Source organism: Octopus bimaculoides, chromosome 3 (genome assembly GCF_046866305.1).
Source record: "Octopus bimaculoides isolate indiv1 chromosome 3, ASM4686630v1, whole genome shotgun sequence".
Lineage (NCBI taxonomy): Eukaryota > Metazoa > Mollusca > Cephalopoda > Octopoda > Octopodidae > Octopus > Octopus bimaculoides.
The window spans coordinates 6,227,727-6,244,536 of NC_142930.1; the positions used below are offsets into that span (position 1 = coordinate 6,227,727).

At 36.3% G+C, this 16,810-nt stretch overlaps 1 protein-coding gene across 1 annotated transcript in view; it reads right to left on the reverse strand.

The window, feature by feature from the left end:
* Nucleotides 1-16,810, reverse strand: part of LOC106867201 (cullin-associated NEDD8-dissociated protein 1) — a 64,683-nt gene that overhangs the window by 38,180 nt on the left and 9,693 nt on the right. Inside the window, exons 2-11 of the mRNA XM_089348321.1 lie at nt 13,282-13,383; nt 11,996-12,063; nt 9,931-10,043; nt 7,118-7,218; nt 5,819-5,882; nt 4,468-4,566; nt 4,139-4,265; nt 2,781-2,943; nt 747-853; nt 638-660 (exon numbers count right to left, since the gene is read on the reverse strand). Coding sequence (XP_089204447.1) covers nt 638-660; nt 747-853; nt 2,781-2,943; nt 4,139-4,265; nt 4,468-4,566; nt 5,819-5,882; nt 7,118-7,218; nt 9,931-10,043; nt 11,996-12,063; nt 13,282-13,383 — 967 coding nt within the window. The remainder of the gene's footprint in view (nt 1-637; nt 661-746; nt 854-2,780; nt 2,944-4,138; nt 4,266-4,467; nt 4,567-5,818; nt 5,883-7,117; nt 7,219-9,930; nt 10,044-11,995; nt 12,064-13,281; nt 13,384-16,810) is intronic.

The window sequence follows — 16,810 nt, forward strand, 5'->3', positions numbered from 1 at the left end:
ATACAAAAACTAAATATAGTTAGAAGATGAGCATTTAGATATTTATATATACTGACAAATAAATTTACATGGAGTACAATAAAAAAAAAATAAGGAGAATGCATAGTTTTTTAACCCATCAGCTGTTTCTGGGGAGTCAGAATTACATAATAGTTGTAATGTTCATAATTAGTATGTGTGAAAAGTCATAAATATGCAACCAGTAGATGGACACAGAGATTACCGTAATAACATAATTCGTCAGGAGGGAAAATTGGTAGATAGCATATATATGTACATAGATTTGAATATGTGTGTATATATATATATATATATATATATATATATATATATAGACATATATACACTTCTGTGTGTGTGTGTAACTAATTCTTTTTGGAACAGTGGATCTTTAAATTATTAAATCTTTAAATAACAGCATGTAAATTTTGGCTTTTGAAGAATACAGTAATCTCTCGACTATCACAAATGTTATTTTCCAAAACCCCCTACAATATTGAAAATCTGTATTTTTTTTTATTATTATTCTTATAATTTGTTTATATTCATTTTATTATAAATGCAAAATAACACCACGGAGGAATCGATGTAAGCTTAAATAATAACCTGTAATATGGCAAGGGATTACTGTACATACTAACAGCAGACAATACGCAGTCACTTAAAACAGAACAGATTTTATATAAAACTAATCCAAATGCAACTAACAACATTATATAATATAGGAGAAAGAAAATGTTACTTACTCTTCATCTTCGTCTTCATGTCCAATATCCATAGACTCGTTCTCTTCGTCTTCATCATAATTATAATTTGGATCATAACATATGTACTTCAAGCAGATTGGTGTAATCTAAACAAAGACAATATAACAATGTGACACTCATTTACAGCCATCATGTGATGCCAAAACTAAGAGAAACAAACACATGTACATACAATGGGCTTCTTTCAGTTTCCTTTTACCAAAACCCACTCACAAGGCTTTGACCAGCCCAGGGCTATGGTCCAAGGTACTCTGCAGTAGGACTGAACCCAAAACCACATGGTTTGGGAAACAAGCTTAACACAGGCAAACATGTATCTTTTTCTCTCATCATCATTTAATGTCTGCTTTCTGTGCTGGCATGGGTTGGATGGTTTGACTGAAGACTGGTAAGCCAGAAGGCTGCACCAGGCTCCAATCCAATCTGGCAAGGTTTCTACAGCTTGATGCCCTTCCCAACGCCAACCACTCCAAGAGTGTAGTGGGTGCTTTTTACATGCCATTGGCACAAGGGCCAGCCAGACGGTACTGGCATCAGCCACGCTCGAATGGTGCTTTTTATGTGCCACCCACATGAGAGCCAGTCAAGCGGCACTTGCAATGACCAGTCAAGCGGCACTTGCACGCTCAAATAGTGCTTTTTATGTGCCACCAGCATGGGATAGTCAGGCGACACTGGCAATGACCACGCTCAAATGGTGATTTTTATGTGCCACCAGCATGGGATAGTCAGGCGGCATTGGCAATGACCACACTTGAATAGTGCTTTTTACGTGCCACCAGCATGGGACCAGTTAGGTGGCACTGGTATATATATGCACATATATACACACACATATTGACAGCAAGAGCAATTCCAATTGATCATATCCCCAAATACATCACAATAAAGAGAATGATTTAAATGTTTTAGTTTCAAAAGTTTATTTTCAAAGTATTAAGTGAAAGATTGTCCCTGCAAGGCATCCTATCCAATGCTGTAATAGTTCTTGCCAATCCACTGCCCTAGATCGATCCCTGTCTTGTGAGTTACTTGGTCACCTTGCCAGTGCAGGTGCCACTTAAAAGCATCCAGTCCACACTGTAAAGTGGTTGGCATTTGGCAGGGCATCCAGCTGTAAAAATCATGCTAAAACTAACTTCGCCTGTGCTTGTGCCACATAAAATGCACTGATACCACTGTGCAGAGTGGTTGGTGTTAGGAAGGGCATCCAGCTGTAAAAACCCTACCAAAACAGACACAGAAGCCTAGGGTAATTTTCTATCTGGCTGGCTTCCATTAACTGTCCTACCCATGCATGCATAGAAAACAACGTTAAACAATGATAATGATGACTCTTCTCTGAGAGCTAAATTACCTTGCTGCTATAATCTACATTATGCTAATGATGTTGGAGGAATACAACATTTTCAATTTTGAAGTACATTTTTTAAATAATTATTTTTCTTGCTACACCTCTACAAAAGTTCAGACACTTCAATTGCAGTTTACATAATTCAAATTCAAAATCAAAAAGCACTTGTGCCAGTGTCACATAAGTAGCACCTGTACCAGTGCCACGTTAAAAGCACCCATGCCAGCATTATGTAAGATGCGCCTGTGCTGGTGCCGTGTAATAACCAACCATGCCAGTGCCACATGAAAAAAAAAAACACCAGTGTTGGCACCACACAAGGAGCACCTGTACCAGCACCATGTAAAAGGCACCTGTGCTGGTGTCACATAAAGAGCACCTGTGCAGTGCCATGTAAAAAGTACCAATGCAGGTGTCACATAAAAAGCACCCAGTACACTCTGTAAAGTGGATAGCATCAGGAAGGGCATTCAGCCATAGAAACCATGCCAGAACAGACAACTGGAGTAACCTGGTGCAGCTCTCCAGCTCCTATCAAACTGTTCAATCCATGCCAGCATGGAAAAGAGACATATGATGAAGATAAGAAAACTTAACAAAATAATGAAATTATTTAAAGAAAAGAAAGAATGAATAACATTCAGGCGACAAATACTTACTTGATCCACAAAAGGAGTGATTTCTTTGGGGCAGCGGCGTACAAAAGATTCAAAAGCTTGTAAGCAATATTCCCGTAATTCATCATCTTCTTCTCGACAGAAGCCAACAACCAAAGGAACCATTTTGTCAAGGTATTCACCAAATCTGTGGCCAGACTGGCGGCTACACACAACAAATAAATCGAAGATAGACTTTTAATTTCAAAAACAAACAGACATTTTAAAATTCATTTCCTATCATTGGGAACTTTGCAATAAAGGTAATTTAATACGTAAAAATCTGAGTCAATTTTTTGTTCTAGCTCTGAAGAGTAGAGGTAATGCAGTACAGCAGAAAAGCACAAGGAGGAGACAGCAACTTAAATGTTTTGATTAACTTCATGTTTTCCAGTCATATTTTTGTAATGAAGTCTAGGATATCTGTATATTTGGCTACAACATTATCACAGACAATTAGGGGTAAAACTTGAGTTTTGTAAAGAATTTGTAATTGTTGGAGTCAGAATTATTCTCTGGTCTCAAAGAGGAGTGTCATTTTGTGATTGAATCTTTGCTGCAATGCAGAAATGAGTTTACCAGGAGAAATTTTGAACTAAAATCTTCCACCAAACACTTAGTCACAATTTATGTTCCTAACACTAGTTGAATGGTAACTAAGTTATTTTACTAAATTCTTTGTTACATTTAAAGTAAATACAGTAATGAAAGGGTTAATACAAAAATAATTAAAAATTATAATTACAAACACACTGAAATAAACTTGTGTGAATTCTACGTGAATTAGGAAACAGTGGTGAGTAAATCTTTTTAAATAGTCATGAGCCTTCATCATATATTGACTATAGAAAATAGTTAAATATTAGGGCATATAAGCAGTCATAATGGGGATAAAAAATGGGTCTTAGAACACATGAGAATTCCCATGCATTGCTAATGCCCATTTTTTCCTTTATGGGACTTATATGCCCAGATATTAGACTATTTTCTATAGTCTATATACAGTGAAGGGTCATAATTCTATTTACAATATTGAAATAATTTAACCCTGTTGGGTCATGTTCCTGTTTTAGTGGGAATAGTTTGAAGGTCATCTCTGCTGGATTCCCAATAAAGGGGTAATGAACAACACACATACAAAAAGAAGATGCAACCGATTCTGTCCATTAGTTGGCCTGCAATTATTACTCTGTATATGTGTCAATTTTATTTTTGCTCAGGTGGAGGGTAAAGTTAGACACAGGGGTTCAGGTTTGAGAGGGTTAAGTAGGAAACAGGATTGTTTACTGTGAAGACTATACAAGAGAAACAAACTGACCAATTAAATATGTGTCTCAATAATAATATACAAGTTTTATTACCTGATGGCACCAACAGCCTGTATATAGGTACGTGTAGTAGAGGTAGAACCATTTCTCTCTAGTTCGGTTAACAAGAAGTTAATTAACTCCTGATACAATTCATTATTGCAGCTCATTACAAGATAGCCTAATGCAAAAAAAATAAATAAATAAATAAAGCAATAAAAAACGATAAGAAAAAAAAATTTTTTTAGGAAATGATTAAAAGAAACACCTTTTTATGAACTTCAAATTCAAAGCATTTCAAAATATGAAAATTATACACAAATAACAAAAAGTAGTGTGTGTGTGTGTGTGTGATGAAATCAGTGACAAAATGTTATATTCACCAATAGCAACAATAGCTCTCTTTCGTACAGCAAGACGTGAACTTGATAATTGGGGAAGTAGAGACTGAAGAATGGTGGAATGGAAGTTGATTAGTAAACCTGAAAATAGATTAAAATAATTTATTTCAATTACATTAAAACGATTATTGCTTCTTCTAGTAGCACCATCCTTTAATGAAAACATTTGCTCATATCTATGCAAACTATTGGGTTGGTGCATAATTACTGCAGCGTTTTTTCAACAAATTTTATTCAATAACAACAATAATTAACAAAAACATCTTTAAATGACGGTCTGACCGTCTGCCAAGCAAATGGGAAGCGCCTTTAGTGTATTTCTATTTACGTTCCTTTATATTCACACAAACACTGGATTTTGTTGGATCTATGGTGACTACAGCTGGATGGCTCTCTCACTTTATAAACCACTCAACAATGAAATAGAAGTGGAATTCAACAAAAAGGAAATTAACACTGCTTTGTACCTTATCAAAAGGTATGATTCAATGGCTATAAGAAGATTGAAATTCATGACTGTTTTCAGTAGTTGTGGTAACTTACTGTAGTTCAGAGATACTGCGTCTCACAATAATTCTTAACCCTTTTCTTACCATATTCCTGCTGAAATATATTACCTGTTTCAATTCAAATCTACTACATATGTGGGAAATTCTGTCTGTAGGTGTGTTTGTGGAGTTGTTAGCTAACTCCTCCTACATCGATTTATCAATTTTGATGAAACTTGACACGTGAGTAGAACTCATGTCAGGAAACCTCATGGCATACTCAGATTGTGGGGGGGAAAAATTTATAATAGAGTCTCTGGAAGGGATCCTTATATATATATAATATACTTTATTTTAAAAGCCAAGAGAAATAACCCATTCACCCCTGGAAGGGATCCTTATATATAGCAAAGGGAAATAACCGATCCATTTTCCTAAATCATTTGGTATAAATCAAATTGAGCATGCTTATTTCTTAGTGTTTGAACTGTTGTTATAAAGCTGGTGTTCAAATTGACTTGAAATTTTGATGGAAGATTTTAATTTAAATCAATTGGAAGTTTGAGTTAGAGAAATCAAGCTGGTTAGTATCACATTGGTTAAATATAGATATGAAACCAATCATTTAAAGAAGACGAAAATTGAGGATTTGTAATATTTCTTCCATTTCAGGTGTTAATGCTTCAGTGGGCCATTGTCAACTGGATTTCCACCTTGCTAGTAGGAATAAAGAACTGCTTGTATAGAAGTTGTTTTCCTCATCCTATTTCTAAAGAAAAACATTTATATCTGAAAACAATTTCTTACTTTTGAGCCAAATTTAGATAAGACAACTCGTATATTACCTCCAAATCTACTGAGAAGATCTCCCAAAATGTCTAAAGCTTCAAGCTGGACAGAGACATCTTCCTGCAACACACAGAGTCGAGTGACAAGATTACAACATCAGAATAATACATTTAGATTAGAATACATTTAGATTAGAATACATTTAGATTAGAATACATTTAGATTAGAATACATTAGTAATATATTAAAGATTGTTTCAATTTCCTTTTAATGTGCAGTTGTGTTTTCTTGAAAACTTTTCTTCAATATACATTACATATATCATAATTAGTGAACATTCACTTTCCCATGCTGAAATGGGTCACACAAAATTTGTTGAGGCAAGTTTGCTATAAGCAGGTGCTTTTCCTGTTACCAACCATCACCTGTTTCAAAGCAAGGTAATAATATTTCCCCATGAATGGACGTTTTTTTTTTTGTTTTTTTTTTTTAATGGAAGGCTGGAAATAAACAACATTGCTTGTATTATGGTGGAGCTTGCTTGACAAATATGATTTACCTTTCCCTGTGTAAATGTTGTTATATAGTTTGTTGATGTTAATTAAATGTGATTTCACTCCTGTTAAAAGTTCTTTATAATTAGCCTCCCGCAACACCCAGTCTTTTCAATGACTTACAATTATTGTTATAAAGGGTTTAGTCAGGTATTATCCATAAAAAGAGGGCTTATTATAAGCAATGCATCCTAAGTCATGGTACCTCATCTCCCTGTATATAACAACAGAGTGTTGCTATACACATGTCAACTATGTATGCTGTTTATATCAGTCAGACTGGTGTCCTCATCTTGATTGCTGCTTTCACTACATTTCGGCTGAAGTTTGCTCCTGCCTTCTTTGGGTGTCATGTTGAACTTGCTTGTTGTATTGGAATTTCAAACCTAATCCTTTCATGAAATGCAGAGAGCAGAATGAGAATAGTGCACCCCCATGGATCAAATAAAGTGCTAGGTTTGAAATTCCGATACAACTGAGTTCAACACAAGACACTCCAAGGAGGATGGAGCATACAACAGCTGAAATGTAGTAAAAACAGCTGTGGAGATGAGGACACCAACTGAACTAAAGTAAACAGTATATGCATAATACAAATTCTTCACCTCACTAATACAGAATTGTATTACATATGTCAGTGTTTACTTCTGGTTTATCTTTTTTGTTAGGGAGGAAACAATGGAGTTTCTATTTAGCTTGGAGTTGTGTACAATGATGAATAAAATTAAAAAAAGGGAAAATTTACAGGCCCTCTAAAAATAAAGCAACAGAGCAATGCAGAAAAGAAAATACAGTACTTACTTTAGAAATGGCACTGGTTAATCGACCTGTAATTTTTTTACAGATACTACCAGCAAGGGAAGTAGAAGATGGAGGCAGTTCACTAATTACAATTTTCAGTCCTGAAAAATAAAAATATTTTCTAGAAAAGATTTAAATAAAATGAAATAACATTATTTTTGTCCTATCTTAACCCTTTTGTTACCAACCTAGCTGAAACTGCCTCTGGCACTGTAGTAAAAATGCCTTGTTTGCATAAGTTTTGAATTAAAATCTTCCACCAAACCTTAGTCACAATTTATGTTCCTAACATTAGCTGAATGATAACTCCAGGCATGTTTCTGTCTAATTAGACCTCATAAATACAGCAATGCTGTCAACATATACTGAGTGATGTCAGAATCATTAAGTAGGCAAGAAAAATTAGCATATTTAAAAATAACACTTGCTGAAACAAAGTAACATTTGTCTTGAGCTAACAATGTCTCTCACTGCATAAGTATCGATAATTAAATAGTTATTGTCCACCTCATGAAATATATTAACATTAACTCCACTATAGTCAGTAACTATTAATGAGAGTCATTCCTCAATGAAAATAGATATATTGGTGCAACCAGATATATATATTCTAAGTACATAATTATAATTAAGGGCGCCGGAATGCCAACACCTGTACACTGGAAGTAGATGTCAAATGTGTACAAGCCAGTCTAAACTTGTTCTCTATTTAGACCAGGTTTAGAGTGGTTTGTAGACATCTGACATCTACTTCCAGTGTATAAGCGTTGGCATTCAAGCGCCCTTAATTATAGATTTATAATTATATACTTAAAAATTAATTTTACCGATAAGGTTTTTTTTTTTTATATACACCAGATACTGATATAATCATATCCTCAATTTAGACATTCGAGTGAGATCGTTGCCAGTGCCGCTGGACTGGCTCCTATGCAGGACACGAAACTCGGCTTGTGAAGACCTGTTGGGCCAAGCGAAATCTGGCACTTGTGCCGGATGGCATGTGTAAAGACATACGAGCGAGATCATGCCAGTGGCGCTGGACTGGCTCCTGTGCAGGTGGCATGTAAAATACACCATTTTGAGCGTGGCCGTTGCCAGTACCTCCTGACTGGCCTTCGCGCCGGTGGCACGTAAAAGCACCCACTACACTCTCAGAGTGGTTGGCGTTAGGAAGAAACTCTGCCAAATCAGATTGGGGCTTGGTGTAGCCATCCGGTTCAGCAGTCCTTAGTCAAATCGTCCAACCCATGCTAGCATGGAAAGCGGACGTTAAACGATGATGATGATGATATATTTTTTCTTTGTGATTTGTGAATTAAATTTCAGGTTAAGGAAAGTTTAGTTCAAGTTAAACAGGGGTGTTTTCCAAAATGGAGGCAAACACCTTCCTCCATGCGATTGGCTCGAAAATTTGTAAAGACACACGGATATTTTCCTACTCTTCTTAACATGAAACCAATGGTAACCTTAATTCACAAATAAAGAAATTATATTCACCAATGCGGTGTTGAGCACTCATTTTCATCGTTTGACATTTATATATATGTGTGTGTGTGCCTGTGTTTGTTCTCCACCACTGCTTGACAACCAGTGTTGGTGTGTTTACGTCCCCCGTAACTGTGAGCTATAACATTCTCACTTACTTCTGTTGTTTACAGCAGAACTTGAAAGTAAAGCGTGAAGAGTGAGGTCGTCTCAAAAAGAAGGTTGGGTTTCAACTGTATGGGATCTTCTTGAACAAGTCGAGGATTATGCAAACTTTTTGAAAACAGTCCTAACAGGTAGCAAATCGTGGGTCTATGGTTATGACCCCAAAATCAAGGGTTGACAGGAATCCCACTTTAAAGAGTAAAGATCTCAAGACATTGAGGAAATCCAAGAGAATGCTATGAGGCAGCTGTTTGCTTCTCCAGAAAGGGAGTTCCAGGAATGCTTCCAAAAGATAGAAACAATGCTGAATAAATTATGGACCTTCAGAAGGAGACTACTTTGAAGGACATCAAATGCTGAATGGATGCATGTTGTAGTTTTCTTTTTATAGCACCAGTCCCAATACTTGTTGAACAGACCTCATAATAAATACAATTCTAGGATTTCCTAATTTATCTTCAAGTCTCTGAAGATTACAAAAAAACTACAAGGTAATGCAGATGTAGTGAGTCAAGGAGGCGCTATTTTGTTGTCGCGGATTAGCACAGTTGTGCTTTGGCAACTGCAGTCAATCGGAGCTGGTCGCGTAGCTATAAATACAGCGTCATCCGTCCAGAAAGGAATCCTGTTCCAGTTAGTCAGCCAGCAGAAGACTTCAACAAGAGTACAGCTATTTTCAGAGGGACTGTGGAAAGACACAGCCTAACAGCATACTTCAACATGAACGACTGAATTATTTCACTGACTCAATGCCATAAACTTCAGGAATACATTAAGCTTGCACAGCAAATTCTGTTATTCTCTATGGCCAGAACCTGCCTGTTTAAACTACCATGATTGTGGTATGCCTTTACCCATTTGTGTAACAGTAAGTTCAATGGCCTTCCTTCGTTCCAACATACAATTCTCTACTCTCATTGCAACCCAAAGCCTTCTGATGTATTTTCTCAATGCTTCACAGATGCAACTGTCTCATTAATTTTCCACATTGTGGATTTATTTGGTAACACACTAAAATTGGTAACACTTTACTCAAGTTACATTCAAACACAGAAACAACGCCACTATATTAGTGACCCCGACGTGATTCGAACACGCAGCCTTCTGATCTGAAATGCCTCCCAGCCTTTCCCCTTTCTGTACCACAGAGACATACTTACCTATACTTGATATATCTCTCAGTTGTTCTTTCTCTGATAACATATTGCTGCACAGGGTATCCACTATTGTTTCAACTTGAAACTCCTTCACCTTATTCACCAAAGGACCCATACTGAAAGAAATAGATTTTCAATATGTAATGGAAGTTAACTCATTTATAAAAACCAATTACTTTTCCACCCATTGTGCTTTCAGTGATACTTTGGAGACATGATCTCATGTGAAAACAAGTCTTATGGTGTAGTTCACATTCTACTTTAAATCAGTGCTTCTTAACTCTTTTGGCCCTATGGACACTTTTGAAACAGTTGTAATGAGCTGACAATTATCCATCGTCTATTATTATTCATTTGATTATAATACACCAAAGGGATTTATGACACATTGGACACCCTGTATTATACCAATAATGTACAATTCAATGTAACGTGCTTTGGACCAACCCCTAGGCACTGAATATTCATAGGGTTGGTTTTATCTGTGTACACAACGGAATATCCTATTTGAAATTTATCAACCACAGGTTTATCCAACCCTACCTGGTGCATATTTGAATCCTATTATTATTTATATATATATTATATCAGTGATAACTTTGGCACTTGGACTTAGCCCAAATATAAATTTAGTTAAGTGAACATGTATTTTCAGGCTGATTTAATTTCTGCCAACACTGACTTCAAGTATGTAATTGTAGCCAATAACTCAGGCTCCTTTTATTGAGCCTGGTTGCAGTTAATTTATTTTCGTTCAGTGTCTGGTGGTCGCCCTTAGAAGTGTCCTGTATCAAAAAATATCATTCCTAGCAGACGTTCTCTTGACATCGTTCAACATGCACCTGACTCAGGCTCAGAAGTTACAGCCCGAGTTGTTATCTATAATCGTAAAAATTAAAAGTAATTCAAATTCAATGTTTTCTTGCAGCAATAAATTTCTATAGAGATTAAATTCCAATCTATGAAAAGTTTCTGTTCTACAGTATTCTTAAAGGAATGAAAAATCATCCAGCAACTAGGGTAATACGAACAAGCCTAGTAGGTGTAAAAGACTAACTGCTTAAAATGGATCAAAGTTGAACTTTTCCTTAATCTGTATTCTGGTGACTGGGAATATAACACCCCTGGGCAAACTGTGCCCTGCAGGACTTTCTGTATGGCACGGCTAATGATAAATTACCCTGAATTAATTAATAACGACAGAAGCAATATTAATACCAAACGGTAATGTCTATTTCACACTTAAAGTGGATGCTCTCTTAGAACACAAAATACTGTGTTATTTACCATGAGAGAGCCTCTCATATGGACTCACGTTTATATCACTGACGGCCAATAACCATCCGCTACAACTGGTGGAACAGGTCAAGTGATTTTGCCCTTCCTTGGGCTTGTCAATGACAGATGCCCAGCTAGACATAGCAGTTGATTCCCCTGTCAATAATATAGGCAGGCAGAGAGAGAGATTTTGCATCAGATGGCCAGGAGTGGTGGTTGTTCCATGAAAAATTTCTCTGAATGCAGGGAAGGGCTCCTTAGGAAAAAATTGATAGCTTCTGTTACCAAGGTAACAGAAACATAGGAACCAGGGTAAAAACAAAATGGGAAAAGTTGAGAACTGAAGATTTTCTTTCCAAGTGAAGGACAAATTGTATAGTGTTGTAAATATTGTAGGGTAACAAGACATGAGCAGTGAATTGAGAGGTTGTGCAAAGATTGGACAGATACAAGAATACATAAGCAATATTTGTGTGTGTGAACAGCAGAGCACGAATGAGTTGAGAGAAAATCTGGTGAAAATGGAATCAGATGAGGCATGTAAGAGAGAACACTGACTGGGAGAGACATATATGATGTCTGGTATAAACGATCAATGTAGAAGGAACATGCAGCAGAGAGAGATTATAACAAATGATGATGAAATACTGTGTTAGAGAAGACCCAGCCAACCCATGCAAACAGAAAAAGCAGAAGTGATGATGATAATGGTGATGGTGGTGGTGGTGGTGCTAGTGGCAATGGTGGTAATGATGATGATGACAACCATGACAACAACAATATCTCTTACCATTTTACAGCTAAGTTCTGAACTTCACCATTTTTGTCTTCAAGCAATTTTAAAAGCATTTTTACAACCTACAAAGTAACACAAAGAATTTGTCAAGTAAACAACAAAATATAAACAGATTTAGTGAAGGCAAAGCTCATTACATAACCAGAACAGAAATGGAAAAAAAGACCCCTCAATATCTTGATCTTCCTCCATGTTAAACATCAAAATTTACTTATAAAACATTATTTTTGTTAGCAAATATTGTTCTGTCTCTGAGTGCTAAAAGTATTTCTTATAAAATAGTTGTATGCTGTCAACTTAATGTGACAGTCCCATGAAGGGAATAGTACTACTGCTATTTAGCCCTAGGAAGCAGCACCGCTTCCTGTCGGCCTTGACACATTTCCTGTGTCCTTATGTTTACAAGGGGGAGACAAGCACCTCCACCTAGCTAAGCCTGCATCCAGAGACATGTTTCTGAGTCTTTGCTCGTCATCAGTCTGGAGTAGCAATGGCCTGCTAGTTGGAGATGCTTGTCAAGCTCTCTGTTTTGCAGATAGATGCTGACAGCACCATAAAGAAGTGCCAATCTCTTAAAGTAGATGGAGCATGTGGAAGTGGGAGACCCAGGAAGATATGGGACAAAGTACTGAAAAACAACCTCAGGAGGATGAAGCTTTCAGACAAGATGACAAAGGACTGAGATGCCTGACACCTTGCTGTACTCAAGAAGACCCATGCTCCACTGTAGAACTGGTCCCTCTGGGGGTGAAAAGCACTTGTGGTGGTGCCACGTAAAAGCACCTGTGTGACATCACACAAAAGCACCCAGCACACTCTGTAAAGTGGTTGGCATTAGAAAGGGCATCCGGCCATAGAAACCATGCCAGAGTCTGGTGCAGCTCCCCAGCTTGCCAGCCCTGGTCAAACCAGCCAACCCATGCCAGCATGGAAAACGGACATTAAACGATGATGATGATGATGAAAAAATAGAGAGGTTTATATTATTATGCATTTGGGTGTTCAAATCAGTTGAAATATTTAACGTAACGAAACAATGTCATGAGGATCTATAAATTTATGCATTAAGTGATATAGCAAGAGGTAGTTAAATTAATGTGAAATAACATTAGTAAATGGCTGTGGATGTTACACTTTTATTTTTAAATGGTAGGATTACAAAAGAAAATTTTGAAATTCCTCGCTTGTGTTTAATATGTATATATTAACGAGGTTTCAAATATGCCGACTTACACTGTAGAATTTCCACAGATCCTGCTAGAATTTATGATGCTACATACCTTTCTTTCACTTTCATCGTCCAATTTAATGGAATCTTTCTGTAATTCTCCCATCAGATCATTTGTAGCCATAAAACGAAAATCTTTATCACTGGAAGTCATCTAAACAAACAATTGAAAAGTAAAATTGTTTAGTAACAAGTAAGGATAATAAAAAATTAAAAAAACATAAAACAGACAAAAAAAAAAGGCATTAACTATCAACCATAATCACAGACATAACACAATTGAAAATATTTCAATCGTTGGGTGATATGTTGTACTTCTGAAGACCTTTTAAACCGAGTGAAATTGTAGTCATGGCTGATGCCTGTGCCATCTGACTGACACATGTGCCAGTAGCATGTAAAAAAGCACCATTTGTACGTTGAGCTTCATGGAGGCAGTGACATCAAGCAAAGCGATATCGTAGTCATGGCTGATGCCAGTGTTGCATTAACTAGCCCATTAAAAGAACTTTTCAATTGTTCGACGATATGCTGTGCTTGTGAAGATCTGTTGAACTGAGTGAAATTGTAGTCATGACCGATGCCAGTACCACATAAAAGCATCATTCGAAAGCTGGGCCTCGTGGAGGCAGTGACAGGTGACCACAACCTTTGGCAATATACTGTGCTTGTGTTGACCTGTGAAGCCAAGTGAGACTGTAGTCATGGCCAATGCCAGTGTCAGGTAAAAAAGCACCCATTACACTCTCGGAGTGGTTCGTGTTGGGAAGGGCATCCAGCTGCAGAAACCTTGCCAAATCAGATTGGAACCTGGTACAGCCAGGCTGGCTGCTGACACATTTTTCTGCAAAATAGGGGTAGTTTATCTTGTTCAGGCTATATTATTAGCATTATCCTGTGTTTGAGAATAAAAATTACTTCCTTAACTTTCTAAGACATCCCAACGCTTTTAAAGCAAACTTTGTTTACTTTCATTGTAATTTGAATTTAATGATGATAATGTAACATTTCTAAAGTTATAACAAGTAACTTTTAATCCTGCAGATTTTATTCAATGCTAGATTCCTTTATATACTTGCTAGAAGTACACAAAGTTAGCTGGTTTGTCTGCCTAAATGAATGCACCTAGAGGTGTTGTTGCTTTTGTGAGCTGCTTGAATAGAACTCAAGTATGGAATTCAATGAATTAAACAATCCTTTGTTGGAATGTATTAATCTAATATTTAGGTATAAATATTTTAAATATATTCATAAGTTGGTTCAAGCAGATTCAGTTAATAAAATGAGCCGGTCAGATATGCACAGAAAAAGCAATAAATGTGAGAATACAGTAACAGTTTAAGAGTCAGAACATGTTTCTCCTTTTCTCATAGTCTGGTCAGAAAAGGAATGACACAAACCATGACAATTTCTGCAGATATCTCTCTCTCTCATATATATATATATATATATTATTGTATCTGGGGAGAGTCATTCTGTTTTAATGCCTTATTAATTAACACACCCACTGGTTTGATTTCCACTCATTTACTTATTTATTTCTTCTAAAATTTTTGTTGCTTCTTGCAACCTCTTCAATAGTCGTTAACTGTGTTATCGGAGCTGCATTCCTTTTGTTTGTTTGTGTGCATATATGTATGTATGTATGAATGTGTGTGCATACATATATATATATATATATATATATATATATGTATGTATGCATGCATGCATGTGTGTGTACATTTGTATGTATGTATTCTGCATATTCATGTGTTTATGTTCATGTATGTGTATGTCCGAGTGTGTCTATATGTATAGGTTTGTGTGACTATGTTATGTATGGATATGTCTCCATATGTGTCCTTGTGTGTGTGTGTGTGTGTGTGTGTGTGTGTGTGTGTGTGTGTGTGTGTATTGAATAAAAAAAACAGTCAGAGCAAGTAATAAGAATATAAATATTTTCATATTCTTATTACTTGCTCTGGCTGTTTTTTATGAATATGTTGAATCTTTATTAGAAATCATTTTTTCTCTCTTTCTGAATCTCTCAAAGAGTTTGAATTGTTCTTTTTGAACTTATTTTTTCTTATTTATATATATATATATATATATATATATATATATATATATATATATACATACATATATAATAACCTACTAACAAATCTCCCTGTGTATGTATAAACTGTGGATATTGGAGTATCACTACCTTCTACGTATACCTTCTATTTCGTACAGGGGACATTTCATTTATGAGGACATACTCCATGTCTGAGTGTTGGGTTATTTGGGTGCCTGGATAAAATGTGGATGTCAAGTTGACCTTGTGTGCCTCCATGTTGCTAAAGTATGGAGGACGTTTCTTTTTTTGTCGTCATATTTTCTCATATTCATTTAGTCTCTCCACAATGCTTCTAGATGTCTCACCAATGTATGTCATCTTTTTGTCTTTACAAGCACCTTCTATGCACCTTATGCTGTAGACTACATTTCTAGTTCTACAGTTAATGCCAAGATTAATCTTACATACCATCATCTCGGCAGTGAAGAAAAGCACCACAGGGCACTGGAGTGGTGGGACCATACCCACCCAGGACCCTGAGAACAATAGTCAAGTGAAAAGAATGATTGCACATGCAATAGGAGCTAGCATAAGAACCACCTTGAAGAACCACATAGTAAAGTTTAACAGGAAACTATAGATGTAGATTCAAGGTGCAGCCATTGGTGTTGGTGTGGCTGGTCTCTTCCTGACCTGGTGAGACAGAAAACTTAAACAATCCTTAGCTGAACAATCCACAACTGTTTTACTTTAATGTAGCTATGTAGTAACTGTAGTGTAGAAATCGAGAGGAGCATAATGGAGAGTATCCAGCACATAGTGAAATCTATCAACCAAAGTATCAAGGTAACTATAGATTACCCCACTAGGCACCCTAACAATAGACTCCCTGTCCTTGTTACTGAACAACAGAGTGCAGCTCCTCCACTCCTCATACATGAAACCCATACACACACTCGCATGTATACACATGCACACAAATAAACAAAAAGAATGCAGCTCTGATAACAGACAGAATCAATGATTATTGAAAAGGTAGCAAGGAGCAATGAAAATTTTAGAAAAACTAAAATAAGTAAATGAGTGGAAATCAAACCGGTGAGTGTGTTGATAGGGCATTAAAACAGAGTGACCCTCCCCAGACACAATAAAATATGCTTCAATACATGAATTCACATAAAGAATCTTGCAAACCAAATACAAAAACGAAATTTATACATATGTATGTATATATTATATACAGTTCAAATTTACAGAAAACAAAAAAATGAAGACAAGTGAGGGAACAACAAACAGGTGTATTAGTTTGATGTTTGGAGAAAAATGGAAAAGTCTTTGATATTTTGAGCCTACACTCTTTGACAGAAAGGGTTAAGAGGAAAAATATGGAGAGAGAACAAAAATAAATAAATATATATATATACGGTGGTGCATCAGCATGGCCGCAGCTCTGAGCTGAAACTTTGAAATGAAATAGCTAGATAGATAGATAAACACACACACATATACACATTAAGTCCACTCTGTAAAGTGGTTG